Below are 17,434 nucleotides of genomic sequence, written 5' to 3' on the forward strand. Positions count from 1 at the left end.
TACAGTTATCATAACATATTTATTTTAAGTGCCATCCATGCATATCAGTTCTGGCAGCAACAATCCTAATGACACTTGGAATATTTCTTTACAGCACTAAACGGTTACAAAGAATGGGAGCCACTCACCATTGGCAGAATATGAAATCGTGCAATAGGAAAACTGTAGAAACATTAAAACACTGACTGTCCAACAGCAGCACAGAGAGCAGGTTGTTTCTGCACAAAAGCCAATGCATGTCACCACATATATACAATATAAGTATGTACACATCACCCTTTCAATGAACATATCAAAATACTCTATTCCATTTGAAATTATCCCAAGATCGATCCCCTCCCACTTCAAAGGACATCTGAGACACGTATTAAATATTTACAAGAACACACAGGAGTACATTTACATTTCAAACACTGCCACAAATGCCAGTCGGACTCTTCTCCTGGACAGAGCATCCCATCTGTGTTTGTACATTTGTTTACTAGTCTTTACCCCAAAGTCTCCAGTCAATTTAAGCCCAAGAGAACTTGCTGTGTGTCGATGAGTAACAACAGAAATAGCCACTAGAGGGACTCTGCGCCCACCAGGTAGCCCTCCCTGCCTGGCCATTCAGGCTTGCTGAGCCCCTGGAGAACAGGGAATCACAGAAGAGTGGTGAGTCTGGCCTCAAGTGCCATTCTTGGTCAGCTTAAACATTCATAAATATATCGATCACTGCAAATCAGTAAATACTTGCCAAATGGGAAATTAGCTTCACATAATTTGTAAACTCATCAAGCCATGCTGTTTCAGAGACTGCAATACTCCAACACCCAATCATTTAAAGTGCACACTGCTGCGTAGCAATCCTAGTCATGGAGCAACCATTTTGATGTCTAGAAAACAGAGACTTGAGGAAACTACTGGGAACCTTATTTTTCCAAGCTTTTCCTCTGCAGGCAGCCATCTCATCTTGCCTGGTCCTTCTGAGAGAGGCCTGTTGGCTATTGTTTGAGAATCCTCTGATTTTCACTAACCAGGTAGGATATGTACCTGAGCTTCTTTCTCATGCCAAGTGGGGGTCCAAACAACAGAGAAGCGAGAAGCAGAGGCTTTCCGTTCTTCCCAGCGATTCATTCAAGACAACACTCCATTAATATATACAGATACACACCCCCCCTCACTCACACACACATACACACAGACACACACACAGAGACACACACGCACGCGTCTTTGTTCAAGTAGAGAATACTCATCCACAGACTCGCTGAGGTTAGTTAACGTGATTAAGCACTGCTGAGCCCAGAGACACTAAAAAGCAACTGGTGACCAGTTATTTCTTCTTGATTTGACAAAACCTATTTCCTCATTAAAATAGATTTTCCCCCTCTGTAAAGAACCAATTAACAATCTATTCACTGTAAGTAAAAGAAAATCTCCTTTCTTTTATTTCCATTATAAAATCAACACAATCAACCCATGCAAGCTGTGACATGACACAAAACAAAGCAACTGATAAAAGCTCTGAGGTGCTTCCTGTTGGGGACACACAGAGCCAACAGCAAGTCATGCAGTCACTGCACTCTGGAGTTGCATGCAGCCCCTGCTAGCGTTACCAACAACAGCAAGGACACTGCTGTTGTGTCCAGCCTCTGTGTCTTGCTGCCTAAATAGATTGATTCAAATTCCAGGAAATTCCTATGTAGCTATTAAGTCTCCACCAGCAGGAAGGCTAAAAGTAAGACAGGAAGCACAATCACCTGGTAAGGAGGGATGATAAAGAAAAGGACAAATGTTTCTGATTGTCTTTGTCTGTAAACTTTTATCCAGAAAAATAACCATAGCCATGCTTTCAGACAAATCCCTCCTTAGTGAATCCAACAGAACTGTGCATTCACAGAAAGTAGCAATAAATATTAAAATAACACTTTTGAATAATAAATACATAGGTGAATATGGAGACATTGGTTTGTTTGAAGAGCCAAGCAATACCTAATTTCAATCAGCCCACACACTTCAGAGCTGTCAAAATGCAGCTGAGAAATCACACCGACAGAACAACACCCTCTACACCACCCTGCATTACAACCTTGCTCAGGAACAGGCCCTCTGCATTGTTGAGAGTACCAACTCCAGATTCTTGGACTTACTCGGAGGAATTCATGATTACTCCTATTTCTGAAGATTGAATAAAGGAAACTGGGCTTTGAAAAACTGATTTCCTTTCAGCTCTCTCTGTATCATTTGAAAGCATCCTGCAGAAAATGGCCTAACAAGGAATAAAAACTGACAGTAACTTTCTTTTCAAGATACAATAATCCAATTAGAAAAAACTTGAAGTCTTTCAGTAATATTTGTACACATATTTACACATATGTATCTATAAACTGCTCGCAGCAAAATAGGCTCTGTCTGAAAAATCAGTCTGGCACTTGTGGTCAACAACAAACTGACACAAATATGCAAAAAGCTGTCCAAATCACAACAGTTAGGAGCTACAGAGGGTACTGGCGGGGAGACAAACATGTAGTTCTTGCTTGGGTTGGATAAAAGCAGTAAGTTACACAGCTAGAATCTCTGATTGTCTTCAAAAGGAATTTAGATAGCACTGGTAACATTGCTTTGTTTTATCAACCCGACTCTAATCCTTCCTTTTCACTGAACAAAAGGGATGCTGGAGTCTGCTGTCTTGCAGAAAAAAGCCTACACTATTGAATCCCAATCAAAGTCATCCTGGATGTCATCTGGAGGCAGAGAGCGCCGCATCTGGAAGGCTTGGGAAGGCATCATGTGCTGCTGGTTCATAGCTCCGTGATGGCCTGGAAAGAAGGAGGCAGTGTCAGTAGTGCCCTGGGCAGGGAAGTCAGGAAGAGACCAACTAGAGCTTGTCTCCTAAGTGCTAGGACATAGGTACATTGTCTGGAATCCACCCCAAATCCTCCAACAAAGTGGTTCTTCTGGTCCTTATTTTATAGTAAGGACAATAGGGTTAAAGAAGTTGAACAAAACTACAAATACAATGATACATGCATGTAATCTAAATCCTGAACACTCAGGAGACAGAGACAGCAGGAGGATCATGGATCAAGGCCAGTCTGGACTACTCATACTGACTCAAAAACAAACAAAAACCCAAAACCTAAAATGTAAATGCAGTCCACCTGACTCTAAAACCATTCTTTCATTTTATTAGCCTGCTGTAAGGAAGGCACAAGAGAGAATGCTGACGACCATTTCCCTAGTCTGCTCTGCTCTAACGTGGTGTCAAGAACATCACTCAAGAATGCTATCAGAGGACGGGAGTGGCAGGCACCTCAGCTGCTAAGAGTAGTGGTTGAGCTACTCCCAGACACCCATATGGTGGCTTATAACTTCAGGTCCAGAGGATCTTATGCTCACTCTGACCTTTGACAACAGCTGCACATTCAGGAAAAACACCTATAAACCTAAAAATTTTTAACTAAAAAAAAAAAATTTAATTGGTATATCACTGAAATTAGACTGGGAAATGAAAGAATTTACTAACAGCAGTCCTTTTATTAGAATTTAATCATTTCCTTTGAAATGCTATAAAATATTTACTGGATCATTGTTGCTTGTACTGTAAAAACAAAATTCCAAGCTACCCACTAATTATTTTTCCTCAGGAATCCTTTAACATATGTTATCGTTTTCAGTATATTACACTATACCAGAAAGGATGACGTATCTTTAACAAAAGATCAATCCCTCACTGTGTCAGGCAGGAGATATTCTTGAGCTCTAGCCACTGTCTTGGTACCTGAAAACCACTAGTGGGGCAAGGAGGGGAGTGTAACAGCAGACACATTCCTTCCACTTCATTCAATGACACAGCATTGTGTCCAGTCCCTTCCCCATTGCCTGGTACATAGGTCATTCCAGGTCTCATACATCCTCACTGGCAAATAAACACTACCTACTGTCTTTTTTTCAGACAGGTAAAGTAAAGGGCAAGGCGAGTCATGGTTTAATCACTCATTAACCCAGGAGTTCTAGGTAGCTTCTCTCTCCTGACCCGATTCCTCATCTAGGTGATCCTTAAGACTCCTTCCAGTTCTAACAGCATACACTAGTCTCCTGGCTACTTGCAACTTATCATAACTTTAGCCTGGAAATAGGTAGACTACCTCTTTGAAACCAACAGAACAGAATTCTCAGAAGCTAATCAATACAGGCTCCCCAAAAGATGCATTAAGACCGTCAAAGTAAAAAAAGCCCCAAAGATACTCTGCAACCCAGGCCATAAAGAAAGTTCACAACCTCCCAAAGAAGCCTCATTTACCGCAAGACACCCAAGCTTTTCAGTATTTAAACTCTAGGTCCCAAATATACTACACAGACATTACCTGCCATCGTAGTTCCTGGAGTGTTGAGCGCCTGTGGAAGATGAGGATAACCAGGAGGTGGCATCACTGAAGGAGGGAGACTCTGCCTGGAATCTATGTACAAATTTCCTAATCAAGTTAAAAAACAGGAAGAGAAAACATGTTACCACTACCATCAAAGCAAAGCAAGCACAAGAATCTTAATAGAATGGCTACTTATATGAAGTCAAGGAGGTAAGGAAGGAAAACTATTCCTTCTGAAATGCAGCTGGCTTCTGGTCCAAGGTGCTGTGCTAGGTGCTGAGCACACTGGCATAAGCTCATGTGCAAGGACATCTACAGCTGTCACTTCATTACAGTTCAAAATTATCTCCACAGCCATGACTTCGATTGACTCTCCCACTAACCACAGAGAAGGTCAGATCGGAAATCACCTCTTCTTTTTATAGAAGTCAAAGGAAGCTCAAAAAAGTTAAGTGGGCTTGCCCAAGGGCACAGCTTTGGCACTGTCAGGACTTAGAATCCACATGTCCCAGCTCAAAGGCTCTTGTGCTGCTGCCCATTTCTTTACTGCCCTGAATTATCCCCTGACTGTCCATCTGAGTGAACTCAATTTTTAAGAAGACCATGTTCCTAGGAATGCTAGTATATCAACGTAAATTGCACTTAAATGCAAGCAACGCAATGAAACTAAAAGTAACTGCCATGTTTCCTGAGAAGGGAAGACAATTGCTCCCCACTATTACACTGGCTTGGCTGCTCCCAAGTTTTCACAGGACAGCCCTAGGGAAGCCCGAGCTGTGCCCAGGCTCGAGATGGCCTAGCCCAGCAGACCCTTCACTTACAAATAGGGAAAAACATACAAGAAACTTGGCAGGAGCAGGAGTGAACTCTAAAGACTCTAAGTCCCAGGTCATTAACTCCAAGATAAGTTGCTGAAATTTTATCACACTTTTATTTTTACGGGAGGGATGGGTGGGGAACAAGGGGAAGATACACCACATTTTCTCATTTTCCCATGCCCTCATCACAGAGCCTGCATAATGACAACTTGCCATTCATTATGTGCGTTCATCAAGTGGACCTTAAACTTTTAATTTTAGCATCCTTAAAAGATGTAACACTTTGATTTTCAGAGTAAATCAACAAATTTAAAGTGAATTAATTTTACAACTATATTTAAAAAAAAACAAACAAGTCTCTTTTAGAGACTTGTTTAATAACAATAAACAGTTAAGGATTACAAAGGATAATAGTAAATAATTCACACAAATCACAACAAAATAGCCCTTTGCCTCCAAATTTTTAAAGACACACTTTGCATAAATTATTTGCCATCACTCATTTCTTAAGAACAATATAATGTAGATAAATGTCACCCTGAGTGACACATCACACTGGCTATTACCTAGGACAGTGAGCTCATTCATGGAAGTAGATTAAGCCCATACCTGCCCCAATGTGTTGGGAAGGCTTTGCTGGGTGCAGGGCACCATGACAGACGTTCTGCTGAACATTACTCTGCGAGTGGATAAGGCCAGTCTGTGTGAAGAACTGATTAAGAGAGGAACAGAGATCAGCGAACTGAACCTGATCTAATGACCAGTTCTTGAGATCCGCCTGCCTCATACTCTCCATCAGACCTACAAGGAAAGCATGTGAAACACAGTGAGTATGACTCTAATACTGGAAGACAAATGCCAATACAAGTCTTCTCAACCCTCAAAGTCTCCAATCACTCACTTCAGAATATATGGTGTACTCAGACCTGAATTCAACCCCCCAAACCCGTATGTTACAAAAGGAGGCCATATTTAGTGGCATATATGTAATTTTGGTGTGAGGGGATAAGTGAAGAGAGATCCCTAGGGCTCACTGGCCAGCCAGTCTAGGCTAACTGGTTAAGTTCCAGGACAGTATAGGACCCTGTCTCAAAAGAGGGGGCAGAGCTGTATGAGGGTCTGAGTTTGGATCCCTATTACCCAACTAAATGCCAAGAACTGTGCCACATGCCTGTAACATAAGCACTGAGAAGGTGAGGGTGGGGGCAGGAGAAAGAACACAAACAAGAGATGAAAAAACATGAAGGACACAACACACCAGGGCAATCACCAGAGGCCAGACATTCTAATTCAAAACAGTGAGTGTCAGGTTCAGTGAGAGACTGTCTCAAAAATAAGGTGGAGAAACCACAGAGGAAGAGATCTCAACCCCTGGCCTGCACATGTGTAAGCATATTCACACATAGCACACAGAACATAAATTAGGCAGAGAAGGCTCAGCTGGTAAATGTGCTTGTTCAAACTTGATGACCTGAATTCAAACCTTAAGAGTCCATAGTAAAAGGACATAATTGATTCCTTTGAGCTGTACATATGTACTGCAGCATGCACGCATATGTCAGCAATCTTCATATACATACCAGACACAAACAGTAATAGAAAAAAAAATTAAAAGTAAAAGGTGGACAGCAACTGGGAACAACACTTGTGATTGTCCTATGGCCTCAAAATGCAACTGTACATACCAATACACAAGGGGCGGGGCAGGGCAGGGCAGGGCAGGGAGACAGACTATGCAAAACCTGATTCTTTAAACATGGCCAATATTCCTGCAGAATTCTTATATGTAGTGTTTTCTTGTATCAATTGCCCAATTTACTAGAATTCTTATGTGTCCTTTAAGAACACTACCATAGGGGTGGAGAGATGGGTCAGCTGTTAAGAGCACTGACTACTCTTCCAGAGGTCCTGAGTTCAATTCCCAGAAACCACATAGTGGCTCACAACCATCTGTAATGGGATCCTATGCCCTCTTCTGGTGTGTCTGAAGACAACTACAGTGTACTCATAGACATAAATAAATCTTTAAATATTTAAAAAAAAAAAAAAACTACTACCATTGCAAAAGCCATGTCTTTAAATAAATGAAATGATGCCCCCCCCTCTCTTTTGGGGGGTAGGAGGTATAAGGGCAGAACCTTGCTATGTATCTCTGCCTGGAGGAATATTTACTATCTAGTCAATAGCTGGCTCATTCTTGGCAATCCTTCGATCTCAAGGTTACCAAGTGTTAGGAGAGCAGGCACATACCAACAAACCTGGCAGGAGATAATGATTTGAACTATAAAGAAAAAATGTTCTAGGAAAACCATTCATGATTAAGTGGTTCTACATTAAAGGAACCAACCCTTACCTTGGAACTGTGAAAGGTCTACATCTGACCAGTTAACACTGCTGGCAATTCGACAGCTTTCCTTCAGCATATCGAGTGTTGCATACCAATCACTTGAAACACCTAAAAAGTAATATTGACAATACTGTTAACTCTAGGACAGGTTAGGGTTAGGGTTATGGTGTCAAAAGCCAGGTCATGAATCCCAAGTTCTACCATCCATTGGCAGTGTGATCTTATGCAAACTGTTTCAGTCCTTTGGAGTTATGCTTTTCCTATCTATAAAATATGCTAAATTTTATTTGATTTGGAATAATAACAATGTATCTGGAAAAAAACGTCTGCTCCATCTTACCTCACACACATGGGCTGTATAATTCACAGGAATGAATTATTATCAGAACCACTGTAATTACTTCTGACTCCCTTGCATGGCTTTTCTCTGTATGGTGCCACTGGCAAAGAAGCCTAACCAAGGTGCATCACCCACAGTTTCAACTCCAACTGGACTTTCTTTTCCCTGGCACCAGATTTATATGTCCTCAAAACCACTCAATCTATCTGTTCATTAACCATTCCCTCAGAACATATAAAGAACATGCTTAAGTTTCTGAAGACGACTTTGATGTAGATAAGGCATACAATATCATCTACTCTGTCCCTGAAAGTTTTAATTCTATTTTACAACTTTAAGGCATGTATCTAAAAATAACTGCAAAATGTTTAGAAAATATTCTATTACAGCAGAAAATTTTCAATTCTATTATAGAATCTACTTATAATTATTACTAGGAAAACAAAATCAACCATTAAAGCCAAACAAAAAAATTAAAAACATATTTTTCTGATTTTTTAAAATACTCATTTAAGATTTTTTAGTAAAATAAAAGTTAAATCACAGGTTTGAGACTAGCTCAAACCACCTGCTGAGAAACTCCCCAAAAAACAAAACCAACCAACCCAAACCCCAAAACAAGTAATTTACTCAAAGTCATAGAGCCATATTGAAGATTCAAATGTAATTCTTTATGGTGTATATGTCACTTGCAGTACTTCTTTTATACTCACACAGTGAGTTTGCAAGCCTGCAAACAGATCTTGCATTTCATTCCCTCATATCACTAGAAGCAGTGCCAGGGCAATACGAGAACTTAACTACAACTATAAGGAAGGCTGAGTTTGCCCATGTTTCCAATGCATTTTAATCAAGGAAATCTTTAGGTCACCCAAGGAGTGAATAAAATATAGTAAGAAAAGATTAAACAAGTAAAAAGGGTTTCAGTAGTAAATACTACAGTAAATACTACAGGAGGCCCAAATAATGTAGGGTAGATCTACTTCACAGCTATTCCAACAAAGGCACGAGAGAGAAACTTACCAGAATTACAGGATACCTGTTGAGGGGGTGGGGGTGGCTGATGTGCTAACGTCTGATGCTGATGGTTTGGATGGTGCTGTATGTGCTGATGTGGAGGGGGATGCTGGGAATGAGGTGGCTGTAGCTGGCTATGTTGCTGTGGGTGTGATGCTGGGTGCTGGGGACGCTGTGGGTGCTGTGGTAAACCATGTGGTCTATGGGGTGTATGTGGAGAGGGCTGTGTGTGCATCTGGGGATGGGACAGCGAGACCTGTGCAACCGAATTACTACCTGTGGCGTTGAGGCCACTATGATTGTTGGGCAGGCTGCTTTGGTTGCTGTGTGGGTGAGAGGTCACTGTACTGCTAGGAGAGTGTTGATAGGAACACGAAGTGTGGGACTGTTGGGAAGATTCCGAAGGGATGCTCATTAACCCTGAAAACAGAGTGAGATCACTTACAGTCAGATTTCCTTCCATCTCACGATACCTGCAACACTATTAGTAACAGAGCAAGGCATACGTAAGGAACCCACATTCACATGCACACATGCAAATTTTTTTAAAGGTGCCATAAAGAAACCACAAACTTGGTGCTATTAAACTCCAGCAGCTACCTCACTGTCAATGTTAGTCAGAACAAAAACAAGGCCCATGTATTCTTGTGGTGTTACCTCTACCACCAAACATCCCATGTGCCAAGATACGGTGTGAGAATCCTCCAGCACAATGCTCCAGAATGTCCTCATAATCAAGTAAACTCTACATGCAAGTTAAAATTAATGTGTTTCCTTTCTCTTTGCCACACATAAATATACACAGCTCAGTAAGCCAAAAGTGGCATAATATAATCCCTTCCAAACCTCACCATAGCTTTCTAAAATTAGCAAGTCTAAGAGATGATCTATGAAATTAAAACATCCATGTTACCAAAAAAAGGACATTTAAAAAGAAGCTCACCTTGTTGACTAAGTGACTGCTCAAAAACTGACTTATAAAGACTCCGAAATGAGGCACTGAGATCTTCAAAATTGTATTCTGTGAAAAGTAGTTGTTTATCTCGTTCTGGAAGGTTGTACTGTGGCTGCTGCTGAGGCGTTAATGACTGAGAGACTGGTTCTGGATGATTAGTGACCTAATAAAAGAAAACAACGAATATAATGGCTCAATATTGCGCCAGCTCTGGAATCCAAGTTAGTAACCTCAGCCTGTGAGTTTTCCACTCTCTAGCCAGGCACACCCTTTAAGTGTCACAGGGGGAAAAAATTCACTGGCACAGAGCTTGAAGAAAGACAGCAATCCAATCCAGTCTCCACATGCAATAGAGAAAGAGTGACTCAAGTGAGGTAAGGCTGGAGTTTTCTCCCTCCATCTCCTCCTCCTGACTTCTGCAGACTGCACTATACTACAGAGCCCCTACACGGCTTCCACTTATTTGCACCATCTTTATATAAGTTCAGAGACCATCAGCAGAAATAGGGCACTGCCCAAAACAGCACTGTTCCTTTTTGGAGGAAAGGCTGTTGGCTGAAGGGAACAAGAACGGAAGAGGTAAACAATACAGACGACAGGGGCTGCAGGGCCTTGGTGGAAGCCCTGCCCAGCATGTACCAAGACCCTGAGAACAACCCTAATACCAACTCCTGCCCCATAAAAGAAACCCAACACAATGATCCCCAAATCTGTAAAGCAAAGGAGATCCTGAACAAAAAGGAACAGACAGGAGCCTTGAGTTATGCAGGTTGTACAGAAATAGAACTAGCACCTCAAAAGATAAGCACCGCATACACGTAGGTTAAGTTTAAAGGGCATGTTTGTGCTCTGCCTGTGTTGAGCTAGCTGCCTGTATACCGTGACACGTATGTCATCATGAGGACTGAGGTTTGGATCCCTAGAACCACAGCAGAGATAGATGCAGGGGCATGCACCTGGAATCCCAGCAGGCCTAAGGCAAGATGGGGAATGCTGAGAAGCTCAAAGCTCAGCTAATCTTGTATATGCCACTGTGAGCAAGAGTTATCTCTTATTTTTGAAAACAGCACAACCTAAAATGACACTTTTTAAAAGACCATGTATCTTTTATTGTTTGTAGTGCTAGGGATGGAACCCAAGGCCCTGCATATGTCAGCCAAATGCTCTGCAACTGAGGCACACCTACAGTCCTCCATTCTATCAAAGATTTTATCAAAAAGTGATAAACTACCATTTGGTTAGTGTTCTGTAAATTAAGCTCTATATACTCACTGAAAATTAATTATTCAAAATGATGCTGATAAGATATTTGCAACAACAAGGAAAATTTTTTTGCTTACGGTTTTTTTCCTTCAAATACCAGTTTCAGGGGACCTGAAGGTTACTGGATTCACACAAAATACCCATACATGTAAGATAAAAATAATTTTTAAAAAATTTTTTATGAAGGGGTATGGTTCCACCAGTTGCATGCTGATGACTTTATACACCACCACACAAATGTAAGGAAAAGCTCACTGGCAGAATGTTGATGGCATACTTGTGTTAACTCCCAAACATGTCATGAGTAGTGGTTCTCATCTGTACTCCTATTTTGTGAGGCAGCTTCTCATTCATCTCCCTGGTTCAGTGAGGCATGGTCTTTCTGTCTTATTCCCAAAATGGCTATTACTGAATGTCATAGAACTACTCGGCTGCCATATTAAATCTATTCCTCCACTATAGCAAACCATTATTCATGTATCTGTCCCATGGATATCCGATTGATATTGCCATGTGAGACTTGGAGAACTGACACCATTCTGATCTGGTTTATACTGCATAGTATTATTTATTCAGAATTATATACGTTTACATTTTATGTAGATTTAAAAGTTAGTCTATGTAAGTAATAAAACCGCTTAATCACATATAAACTATCCTCTTGGGCTATGGACTTGTGACAAGAAGCACTGCCCACTGTTGCTTAAAAACTATTTGACACTGTTGTTTGTGGGTTGTTGAGGGTTTTTTGAGCCCCTCCCAACCAAGCCTCAACAACTAGGTTTTAGAGGCAGGGTTTCTCTGTGTAGCCCTGGCTGTCCTGGAACTCGCTCTGTAGACCAGGCTAGCTTTAAACTCAGAGATTGGCCTGCCTCCACCTCTGCCTCTGAAGTGCTGGGACTAAAGGCATGAGGCACCTCCTCCTGGGGGGGTGACACTGCTGTTAAGTGAAAACAGCCATCTCTATGTCTAATTGAACACTGACACAGAACAGGCATGTTAGCTCCTTTGTCCTCTAGTTTAAGGAAATGTTCTGCCAGGCCCCACGTCCCCTCTTAGAGCCAGGGTTTCAGGTATCCCAGCCTGAATCTAAACTGGCCTTTCAACTTCTGATCTTCTTTGTCTCCACAGCTCAAGTGCTGGGATTACACAGTTGTCCCACCTGGCAAACTTAAGGTTTCATACACATTATACAAGCAGTCTATAGACTGAGCTATATTCTCAGACCAAATAAATGCTTAATGTTTACTCTTATGATACTAAGTCCTATTCTTTGGTATCAAGACACTTTATACTTAAGCAACTTAAAAGCATTAAATGTTTGCTTACTTTACTTTATTCTTTTTATATAATAATCTTTAATCAAAGTACAACAGGCTCTCCACATCTGTGGAGTTTATATCTGTGGATTCAACCAAGCAGATAAAAAATATTTTGGGGAAAATATTTTGGTATTAAACAGATAATAGTTTTTCTCTTCTACTATTGTCTAAATTACAGATTATAATTTAGTGTATAACGCACATCACATGTACATTATATTAGGTATCTAAGTCATAGAAATAAATTAACTTAGGCCATGTGCAAGTACTATACTATTATATATCAGGTACTTGAATGTTGTGCTAGGCATGTTTTTGTTAACTAGATACTAGCTAGAGTCATCTGAAAAGATGTCTCCACTACATTGGCCTGTGAGACTTTTTTTTTTTTTTAATTAATGATCACAGTGGGAGAGCTCAGCCTACTGTAGGCAGCATAACCCTGGCTAGTGGTCCTGGGTGCTATAAGAAAGCAGGCTGAGCAAGCCATCAAGATTAAGTCAGTAAGCAATATTCCTCAGTAGACTCTGCATCAGCTTGGACTTCCAGGTTACTGTATAGAGTTTTTGCCTTGACTTCCTACAGTGGACTGTATGCTTTAAGAAAATAAAACATTTCTTGTTTTGGTCACGGTATCACAGCAACAGAAATCTAGCTAGATTCTCTCCAGTCTTCATATCCTTGGGTGAAGAAGAGAGACCTTGTCTTATTTTTTGTCCCTAGAATATGGAGATCAATATTACACCAATGAACAATGTGTGGTGCTACTCTTGGCTCAGTACTCTTAACTAACTCCTCAGAGCATTGGTCAACCTCAATCATCTTCTCCTAAGAGGTAACAAATGAGTACAAGAGTAGGAATATTCACACACAACCCCCTTCGTGACAAGACTTGGTTTTCCAGACTGAATAAAAAAATAAGTCTGCTTTTGGGCTCAATTCATTAATTGATTAGTGAGAAATACACATTTCATCTTTCAGTTATTCTATTTATATGTCTGGGCATGCATGTGCCATGACACACATGTGGAGGCCAGAAGATAACTTGCAACAGTCAGTTCTTTCTCTGCACCATATGCACCATGGGGATAGAGTCCAAAGGGCCATTTCAACAGCCCATTTCTACATTTTTTTTAATTTGATATTTTATTTATATTTCAGATGTTACTCCCTTTCCCCATTTCCCCCCTCTACATTTTTTTAAATTAGCATTTCAAGTATGTTTCGTTAAATTTTTGTACTAAATGAATATTCAACAAAGAAATTAGCCAGGCAGTGGTGGCGCACGCCTTTAATCCCAGCACTTGGGAGGCAGAGGCAGGCAGATTTCTGAGTTCCAGAGTTCGAGGCTAGCCTGGTCTACAGAGTGAGTTCCAGGACAGCCAGGGCTACACAGAGAAACCCTGTCTCAAAAAACAAAACAAAACAAAACAAAACAAAAAAAAAAAAAAGAAAGAAATTAACTTCAACAAGACTTACCGGTGTATAACTATGTACACTTCCAACACTGTTCAAATTAACAGATGCCAAACTCTGGTCTGAGAGACTGTTGTTAAGGCTGCTTCGAGGGCTGTCACTACCATCCTGGTCAGTGTTGTACAATGTTACCTGGAATGAAAAGTACAGCAACCCCTCAGTACACAGTTCCTGTAATGAAGAAGGTTGTAAAGGAGCACTACAAACCACAAGTGAGCCATTAGCAAGACACAAAACACCAAATCTATGTTCGAATGCTAATTTCTTATTCACCAGGAACCAATTTTCCTACTGCTCCCAATCTAAAATAAATGCTTATCTAGAAAATAAAGTAAATTTAGTGTATGTAATTAGTAAACATTTAATATCAGAAGGTTAAAAAAATCTATCATGTGTAGTTTTATGTGTGCTTTGTCAATGCATGTATACAAGTGTGCTCCCTTAAAAACTTCATAGGTCAGGCCGGGCGGTGGTGGCGCACGCCTTTAATCCCAGCACTTGGGAGGCAGAGACAGGCGGATTTCTGAGTTCGAGAGTTCGAGGCTAGCCTGGTCTACAGAGTGAGTTCCAGGACAGCCAGGGCTACTCAGAGAAACCCTGTCTCGAAAAACCAAAAAAAAAAAACCTTCATAGGTCTTCAGTGTCTCTGATACTAAAAACACATACTCATAAAACCAAAGATATATAATTTTTAAAATTTACATTATCTGGCATACTGAAAATTATCACATAATTTAACCAATTAATTCATTTAAAATAACAACCCAATTACATATTAACATTATCCAGTAAATAAGTAAAATGAAAGAGCCATGTTCTACAGTTTTGTAAATTCTTGAGGTCTACTTGATGGCAAATAGCAAGTGTCTCATTAGCTGCTTCCAGAGGCAGTCTGTTACTGTCTGCTTAAGCAATAATGAACTTCTCAGGTAACAAGCAAAGTCTTTGATACATCAAAACATGCCAAGTATCAAGATCATGAAAACTGAAGTTGCAATATGTAATCAGAAACCATGGCAAATAATTTTTATACTTAGTTAAAATCTACTGTTCTACCTTGTACTTCCAACTGACTGTTCATCTACACCAAGTTATGACACCATTTGAAAAATAGTGATTTCTTAAGTGATCTTATAAGTGTTGACATATTTCACTACACACGGAAAATAAACAAACAAACAAACCTAATACCTGTTAGCATCACCCCGATCTCACTAGACGCATCTTAGCAGTGGGAAGCTAACAGACTCATTGTAGTGGAGTCTCCTAGAATTCTAGTTTTTTTGTTTGAAACTCAGATTTCACTACAAGAACCAGATAATGCTGACTATTTACCTTAAGGTATCAGAATCACTGTGTTTATTTATGTAAGTATTTGTCAACACTAACTATCTGTCAGTTGTTCTCTCCAGTGAAAGCAGTAACCCATGGACACAGCTGCTTTTTTTCTTTTTGAAACACTGTGTTTTGTTCTGTCCACGAATCCTAAGCAGAAGTTTGCTCTGTGGTAACAATTTTATAAAACTTTTTCCTGCTTTACCAAAGTAAATCTAGTTTTAAAGTTTTGTTTAGCTTGCATCTATGATAGTGAAGAATATAAAGGGTGTCCTGCTTCAATTAATGGTGTCTAGCTACTGTTACCCGCCAATTTGGTACACCAGTGAAAATACAAATTTAAAAACATGAAATATGTTATTATGAAGCCAGTTCTGAACTCAACGGACTCACTACAAATGACGAAGTTACTCAGACATCCACAGCTGACTACAGTTTGGGAACTAATGACACTACCTACCTCTGGTTTCCCCAAACCTTGCTACTGCTCCTCCTCCTAACCATCCATGTCAGCAGCGAGCCTCATCTCCTATCTCAGCACATGGAGATCTACCACTACTGCCAGGATTTTCTATGTTAAAAATCACTTATGGTTTCTCTTTCACAAACACTTGTTTCCTATTGCATTATCTGCTCTAAATATTATTGCCTTTCCCCTATTAAAAAATATTTTATCTAAGTGAAAACATTATTATTTTATGAATTAGATCTCAGACCTATCTAAAATTGATTTTTTCTACAGTGAAGATGATTTTTCCTTTTATACTTATTGAAAGCACTGCTGTATTTACTCAGTTTGTCTAGTCTTATGTTGGTACCAGTTTCATTTATTGTAAGCTTTCTCTTGTTTAATATTTGGGAGAAAAATCTTCATTTAAATGTGTGTGTATGCAGGGCAGATTGTCTCAGGTGCCAAGTTCAGCATCGTTATCCACCTTTCTAACAGTAATTCTCAGTGACCTAGAGTTTACCAACTAGGCAAGGAGACTGGCTAGCCACTGAGCCAGAGATCCTCCTTTCTCCACCTCTTCAGTATGAGGGTCACAAATGCATCTCATCACATCCAGTGTCTTTACAAGGGTTCCAGAATTCACTCAGGCACTTGTCTCTATGAGCCTCTGTGGTTTGAATATAAAATGTGCCCCACAGAGTCAAATGTTTATTAGCACTTGGTCTCCAATTGGTGCCGCCATTTGGGGAGGTTGCAAGGCCTTCAGGGGGTGTGAATCTTGAGATTCTACAGTGCTGCACCACTTCCTGTTCACTTTTTGCTTTCCGAATGCTGATGCAATATGACCAGCTACCCTTGCTGCCATGACTAGTGAGTATAAACCCTTTCTCCCTTGAATTCATTCTAGTCAGGTACTGTCACACGAACGAATGAGCAGTTATTACAGGCAACTGCCTTACCAACTGAGCCATCCCACAGGCCCATTACCCCACACTTCTCAGTCTGTTATTTATCTACATCTCTTCTTCTCTCCCTACTTTCCTTATCCAACTAACAAACCATCAGCATCAACAAGAAAAACTGACATTTTACAATCATCTTCTGCACAGACTATGTGTTTACTTAATTATGGCTTTATTTTCTACCAATTATTGATGATCTGATTACTGCTTTTCTCCGATTATGGGCTGTTCCTACTTCTTTGCCTCCTGGTCCTTTCTGTTGCTCCAAGAGCAGCACTAGGACTGCAGGTATGCATCAGCACACTCAACTGCTGCCTGGGACTTTCTTACCTCATATATTAGGACTTTCACCTTCTACAGACATGTGGTTCTGTGTGCTTATAAATGTTCACTGGATTCTCATTTGATTATTGTTTCATAAAATACTTTCTAGTTCACCCCTCCCCCACTTTTAAACCACAGTCCTTTACTGAATTTGTTTTGGTTGTTTCCAGATACTTAAACCATTAATACTTAACTGAGGCTATTACTTTATGTCTCACAGGCTTTAAAGTCACTTGTATTTCATTGATTTAAAGAATTTTCTCATCTATGGGATGTTTGTATGTTATAGCATGCCTTCCAAATACTGATTTTGGTAACTACTCCATGGGTACTCAAAAATATATTATGCAATTGATGGATATACATTGTACATGATTTAGATTTCCTAATTTGGATTCAAAATTTCTACAACTCTAATGGAATTTTTTTATTTACCATGATCTTGATATTCTTGTTCTGAGTTTATTGACAT

The 17,434-nt window shown here is 40.1% G+C and overlaps 1 protein-coding gene across 2 annotated transcripts in view; it reads right to left on the minus strand.

Annotated features, from left to right (window-relative positions):
- Foxj3 (forkhead box J3) overlaps positions 1–17,434 on the minus strand; it is a 98,551-nt gene continuing 81,117 nt past the window's right edge. For both annotated transcript variants that reach the window (XM_028786778.1, XM_028786768.1), the window contains 7 exons: positions 13,894–14,022; positions 9,818–9,992; positions 8,881–9,294; positions 7,524–7,625; positions 5,780–5,971; positions 4,350–4,457; positions 1–2,801 (listed from right to left, as the gene is read on the minus strand). In XM_028786778.1, coding sequence (XP_028642611.1) covers positions 2,686–2,801; positions 4,350–4,457; positions 5,780–5,971; positions 7,524–7,625; positions 8,881–9,294; positions 9,818–9,992; positions 13,894–14,022 — 1,236 coding nt within the window. In that variant the 3' untranslated portion in view covers positions 1–2,685. The remainder of the gene's footprint in view (positions 2,802–4,349; positions 4,458–5,779; positions 5,972–7,523; positions 7,626–8,880; positions 9,295–9,817; positions 9,993–13,893; positions 14,023–17,434) is intronic.

This window comes from Grammomys surdaster, unplaced genomic scaffold (genome assembly GCF_004785775.1).
Source record: "Grammomys surdaster isolate TR1022 unplaced genomic scaffold, NIH_TR_1.0 100, whole genome shotgun sequence".
Taxonomy (NCBI): domain Eukaryota; kingdom Metazoa; phylum Chordata; class Mammalia; order Rodentia; family Muridae; genus Grammomys; species Grammomys surdaster.